This window comes from Chrysemys picta, chromosome 8 (genome assembly GCF_011386835.1).
Source record: "Chrysemys picta bellii isolate R12L10 chromosome 8, ASM1138683v2, whole genome shotgun sequence".
Lineage (NCBI taxonomy): Eukaryota > Metazoa > Chordata > Testudines > Emydidae > Chrysemys > Chrysemys picta.
Genome location: NC_088798.1, coordinates 56,529,473 through 56,535,480, shown reverse-complemented (window position 1 = coordinate 56,535,480; position 6,008 = coordinate 56,529,473). Strand labels below are relative to the sequence as shown.

Below are 6,008 nucleotides of genomic sequence, written 5' to 3'. Positions count from 1 at the left end.
TTTAAAACTGGGACGCAGACTGTGGTGCGGGGCGGGTCTAGTGTTGTGATGCGAATGCAGCTTCTAAACTCAAGGATTGACAGGCTCCGCTGCGGTGGGATGCTTGTTTCAACGGAGCCTGTCAACCCTCCTGATCGGGACTGTGTGTATGGGAGGTCTATTTGACTTTGTGGCAGGGGGAGGACGGTTACAGATCCCATGCTGTGTGGCTCTGTGATCCTGTCTAAGGACCGGCGCTTAAGATCTGTAACTGCCCTCCCCCGCCACAAAGTCACAGAGCAACCCACCCACCCCAACATTACATCAAAACAACCTCCCAGACTAACCGGGGCAACTAGTCACTGCATCACTGCACTGTGTATGTGCCCTGCTGCTGTGCCTGCCCCCGACTATGTACCCTGCCAAAGGAGACTGTCCTGTCCAATTTCCAACCCCCTTTCCCCTCCTCCTCCAAAAGAACATGATTGAAACAGTAGTTAACAGAAACGAATTTTTTATTATCAACTACACATGGCATTGGGAGGTGAAACTTGGACGTGGGCTTGTGTCAGGCGGGAAGGAAAGAACTTTTCAAATGTTGGGAAATGAGAGCCTTCTGCTACTAGAGCTCTCTGCAGGGGTGGAGTGAGAGTTAGCAGGGACTCTGCCGCCTCTCCTTCTTTGCACTTTGGGTGAGGTGGGTATGGGACTTGGTGGCGGGGGAGGGCGGTTAGAGATGGACTGCAGCGGGGCTCTGTCCTCCTGCCTCCGTTCCTGCAGAACATCCACAAGGCGCCGGAGCGTGTCCGTTTGCTCCCTCAGTAGTCCAAGCAGCGTTTGAGTCGCCTGCTGGTCTTCCTGCCGCCACCTCTCCTCCCGATCCATGTTGGCTTGGTGCATTCGGGTCAAGTTCTCCCGCCACTGGGTCTGCTGTGCTGCCTGGGCTTGGGAAGAGGCCATAAGCTCAGAGAACATGTCCTCCCGTGTCCTCTTCTTCCTACGCCTAATCCGCGCTAGCCTCTGGGAGTGTGATTCCAGGCTAGGTTGTGAGACAGTCGCAGACGGGGCTGTGGAAATGGGAAAAAGGGAGTGAATTCCTCTGAAAGATAAATGTAGTTGTGAACAAAGAACATAGTCTTTCTCTGTGAACAAGACCATGCACAGCACCTTTCACATGCGCACTCAGCACAAGGTCGAATTCTCGGCCTTCGCATTCAGTGCCTGGGGTCTTGAACAGCACATTTGAGAAGCGAGGCAGCACAACGGAATTTCTGTTGCAGGCAGACATGGTAAGCCGTACACTTGTGGCAGTTTAAAACTTTTATATTACCACTGGCCTCATTTCACATTTAAATCAATGTCAGTCCCTGCTGCCAGCAATCCGGCAAGCGGGAACTCTGCCCCTGTCCCACCCCCTCGCGGCTGTCCCCGGGAATGATCCCTTTCGGCTGCCCCTCTCCCGCCTCCACCGCGTGGCTGCAAACCAGCGGTGACAGTTCTGTAAAGGAACGGGAAAGCAGTCCCAACACTAACATTCCCCTACCTAATTAAAAGCAGGTCACCATGGCCGACATCACCCTGATGAGGATCTCCGAGAGCGACAAAGAGAGAATGCTCCGGGAAAGCCTCCAAAGACCAGGGCCGTATGCCGCCCTGCTGTGCAGAGCAATGATCCCCGAGTACCTGATAATCTCGTGGCGCGGCAACGTGTCGTACTTCGGAGGACCCAATAAGGCCGCTCTCCCCAAGAACCTCATGCAACGGCTTTCAAGTTACCTCCAGGAGAGCTTCATCGAGATGTCCCAGGAGGATTACTGCTCTATCCCCGCACATATAGACCGCATTTTACTGTAGCTGCAGTAGCAGGGAATACACAGTAGAGCGGCTTGTGCAGGACAATCACTGAAAACCGGACATTGCTAGATTTCTTTTCAAAACTTGCACTGCCCCTTACTAAACCGTTAAGCGCCTAGGGCACACTAATCATGAACAACCCATTCTTTTAATTGTTAATATTCCTGTTTTGTTAAAAATAAATGTTTAGATGTTTACAACACTTACTGGCTGATCCTTCACCAGATTCTGTGTCCGGGGTAATGGCTGGGGACGCTTCGTAGGGGATCTCTGTAAGGGTGATGAAGAGATCCTGGCTGTCGGGGAAATCAGCGTTGTGAGAGCTGCCAACTGCCTCGCCCTCCTCATCTCCTTCCTCATCTTCCCCGTCCCCTAACATGTCTGAGGAACCGGCCGTGGACAGTATCCCATCCTCAGAGTCCACGGTCACTGGTGGGGTAGTGGTGGCGGCAGCACCGAGGATGGAATGCAGTGCCTCGTAGAAACGGGATGTCTGGGGATGGGATCCGGAGCGTCCGTTTGCCTCTTTGGTCTTCTGGTAGCCTTGTCTCAGCTCCTTGATTTTCACGCGGCACTGCGTTGCATCCCGGCTGTATCCTCTCTCTGCCATGTCTTTAGAGATCTTCTCGTAGATCTTTGCATTCCTTCTTTTGGATCGCAGCTCGGAAAGCACGGACTCATCGCCCCACACAGCGATGAGATCCAAGACTTCACGATCAGTCCATGCTGGGGCTCTCTTTCTATTCCCAGACTGCACGGCCATCACTGCTGGAGAGCTCTGCATCGTTGCCAGTGCTGCTGTGCTCGCCACGATGTCCAGACAGGAAATGAGATTCAAACTGGCCAGACAGGAAAAGGAATTCAAATTCAAATTTTCCCGGGGCTTTTCCTGTGTGGCTGGTCAGAGCATCCGAGCTCGCACTGCTGTCCAGAGCGTCAACAGAGTGGTGCACTGTGGGATAGCTCCCGGAGCTATTAGCGTCGATTTCCATCCACACCTAGCCTAATTCGACATGGCCATGTCGAATTTAGCGCTACTCCCCTCGTCGGGGAGGAGTACAGAAGTCGAATTAAAGAGACCTCTATGTCAAACTAAATAGCATCGCAGTGTGGACGGGTGCAGGGTTAATTCGATTTAACGGCGCTAACTTCGACATAAACGCCTAGTGTAGACCAGGCCTTTGAGTCTCCTTTCATAAGACAGGTTTTCCATTCCTCGGATCATCCTAGTAGCCCTTCTCTGTACCTGTTCCAGTTTGAATTCATCCTTCTTAAACATGGGAGACCAGAACTGCACACGGTATTCCAGATGAGGTCTCACCATTGCCTTGTATAATGGCAATACTAGTGTATAACTAACACCTCCTTATCTCTACTGGAAATACCTCGCCTAATGCATCCCAAGACCGCATTAGCTTTTTTAACGGCCATATCACATTGGCGGCTCATAGACATCCTGTGATCAACCAATACTCCAAGGTCCTTCTCCTCCTCTGTTACTTCCAACTGATGAGTCCCCGGCTTATAACAAAAATTCTTATTAATCCCTAAATGCATGAACTTGCACTTTTCACTATTAAATTTCATCCTATTACTATTACTCCAGTTTACAAGGTCATCCAGATTTTCCTGTATGATATCCCGGTCCTTTTCTGTATTGGCAATACCTCCCAGCTTTCTGTCATTCACAACTCTATTAGCACACTCCTACTTTTTGTGCCGAGGTCAGTAATAAAAAGATTAAATAAGATTGGTCCCAAAACTGATCCCTGAGGAACTCCACTAGTAACCTTCCTCCAACCTGACAGATCACTTTTCAGTATGACCCGTTGTAGTCTCCCCTTTAACCAGTTCCTTAGCCACATTTCAATTTTCATATTGATCCCCATCTTTTCCAATTTAATAATTCCCCATGTGGAACCTTATCAAATGCCTTACTGAAATCGAGGTAGATTAGATCCACTGCGTTTCCTTTATCTAAAAAATCTGTTACCTTCTCAAAGAAGGAACTCAGGTTGGTTTGGCACGATCTACCTTTTGTGAAACCATGTTGTATTTTGTCCCAATTACCATTGACTTCAATGTCCTTAACTACTTTCTCCTTCAAAAATTTTTCCAAGACCTTGCATATTACAGATGTCAAACTGACAGACCTGTAGTTACCCGGATCACTTTTTTCCCTTTCTTAAAAATAGGAACTATGTTAGCAATTCTCCAGTCATATGGTACATATGGTACAACCCCTGAGTTTACAGAGTCATTAAAAATTCTTGCTAATGGGCTTGCAATTTCATCCTTTAATAATCTTGGATGAAGATTACCTGGGCCCCCCGATTTAGTCCCATTAAGCTGTTTGAGTTTGGCTTCTACCTCGGATGTGGTAATATCTACCTCCTCGTACCCATTTGTCATCCTGCCATTATCCCTAAGCTCCTCATTAAAGACTGAGGCAAAGTATTTGTTTAGATATTGGGCCATGCCTAGATTATCTTTAACCTCCACTCCATCCTCAGTGTTTAGCGGTCCCACTTCTTCTTTCTTTGTTTTCTTCTTATTTATATGGCTGTAGAACCTTTTACTATTGGTTTTAATTCCCTTTGCAAGGTCCAACTCTACATGGCTTTTGGCCTTTCTCACTTTATCCCTACATGTTCTGACCTCAATAAGGTAGCTTTCCTTGCTGATCACTCCCATCTTCCACTCCTTGTTGGCTTTCTGTTTTTTTCTTAATTACCTCTCTGAGATGCTTGCTTATCCAGCTTGGTCTACAACTCCTGCCTGTGAATTTTTTCCCCATTCTTGGGATGCAGGCTTCTGATAGTTTCTGCAACTTTGACTTGAAGTAATTCCAGGCCTCCTCCGCTTTTCGATCCACAAGTTCCTAATTTCCTAAATTTTTTAAAGTTAGCCCTTTTGAAATCAAAAACCCTAGTCACAGATGTATTTTTGTTTATCCTTCCATTTAGTTTAAACCGAATTAGCTCATGATCGCTCGAACCAAGGTTGTCCCCTACAACCATTTCTTCTATGAGGTCTTCACTACTCACCAAAACCAAATCTAAAATGGCATCCCCTCTTCTTCGTTCAGCAGCTACTTGGTGAAGGAATTCATCAGCTATTGCATCCAGGAAACTCTGAGCCCTATTATTATTACTAGCACTTGTCCTTCACTCTATATCTGGGAAGTTAGTCTCCCATGATCACACAATTCAGATAGATACTGTCAGAGCATTCATTTCCTGAGTAATTCAAGAAAGATTCCTCCTTCTGTTAAGCATCAAAGTTCAGTCCTTAGGAGCACTGACAGTTTCTCAGGGCAAAGTTAGTCATGTCTTCTGTTTTGAGATCTGCTAGATAGCCATCAGTTCACCAAATTCTGCACATTGGTCATCCAATCTTAGCCAATGTCATTTCCTTTCTTTTGGCAGAAGTCCTCTCCATGCCTTAGTGGCCGGGGGTAGATGGAAATATTTATAATTAACATTTTGTATGTTCATATTTTAAAGGATGATCCTGCTTGACACACTGCTGTGAAAATCCCATTATGATGAACTTATGGGTGTTAGCATAAAGAAGAATAGGAAAAATTTATCCATGCTTACTTGAACATTTCCTTTCTTAAAATAATAAAGTTAATGTATCTGTTCCACTCTGAAGACAAATGGATCATCCAGAACAGAGAAAGAAATTGACATCCAGGGCTTGGCATTCCCCAACAACCAGTCTGGTACTGTCCCCAAGGTGTAAACAAGCTGAAGTATGCATTGTAATGGATCTGTAGACCTCGTTACTCGAAGAAAGGAAAATTTCAGGTAAACATGGATAAATTTAATCTGTGCATGGAGCACTTTAATTTTTCTCTGTTAACCTCAAATCTTACCTTCAGAACAAGTTACGACACTTGTGCTTTCATTCTAGTGTTTTGCCAGAGGAGGGTAGTTTTGGTGTTGGCAGGCTTTGGAGAGTTTGACATAAGGTTAATTTAGTAGTTTGAATTCATGTAAATTTCTGAGATTCAGATTGCTAATTTTGAGACTGTTCGCTTCAGGAGGTTGAAGTCTATGAGCTTGGAGGTTTAACTTGTTTGACCTTGATTTTAATTTCAATTTCAGTAATTTCATCCTTTTCTGCACCCTTCCTTTCTCTTAAGTCTGTAATAAATTAATGATTTTATG

General features: G+C 46.0%; 2 protein-coding genes across 3 annotated transcripts in view; one reads left to right on the top strand and one right to left on the bottom strand.

Annotated features, from left to right (window-relative positions):
* XPR1 (xenotropic and polytropic retrovirus receptor 1) overlaps positions 1–6,008 on the top strand; it is a 252,139-nt gene that overhangs the window by 122,542 nt on the left and 123,589 nt on the right. The gene's annotated exons all lie outside the window — the stretch shown is intronic.
* LOC135973079 (uncharacterized) lies at positions 477–2,982 on the bottom strand. Its single transcript, XM_065554521.1, has 2 exons — positions 2,041–2,982; positions 477–1,046 (listed from the first exon to the last, which is right to left on the bottom strand). The coding sequence occupies exons 1-2, from the start codon at positions 2,615–2,617 to the stop codon at positions 571–573; spliced, it is 1,053 nt and encodes a 350-aa protein (XP_065410593.1). The 5' UTR covers positions 2,618–2,982; the 3' UTR covers positions 477–570.

Bases quoted from the DNA above. Each gene is read 5' to 3' on its own strand.
- LOC135973079 (XM_065554521.1), bottom strand. From the start codon at position 2,617: ATGCAGAGCTCTCCAGCAGTGATGGCCGTGCAGTCTGGGAATAGAAAG. The intron at 1,047-2,040 runs GTAAGTGTTGTA...CCATTTCCACAG, and splicing joins ATCTGGTGAAGGATCAGCCA to CCCCGTCTGCGACTGTCTCA.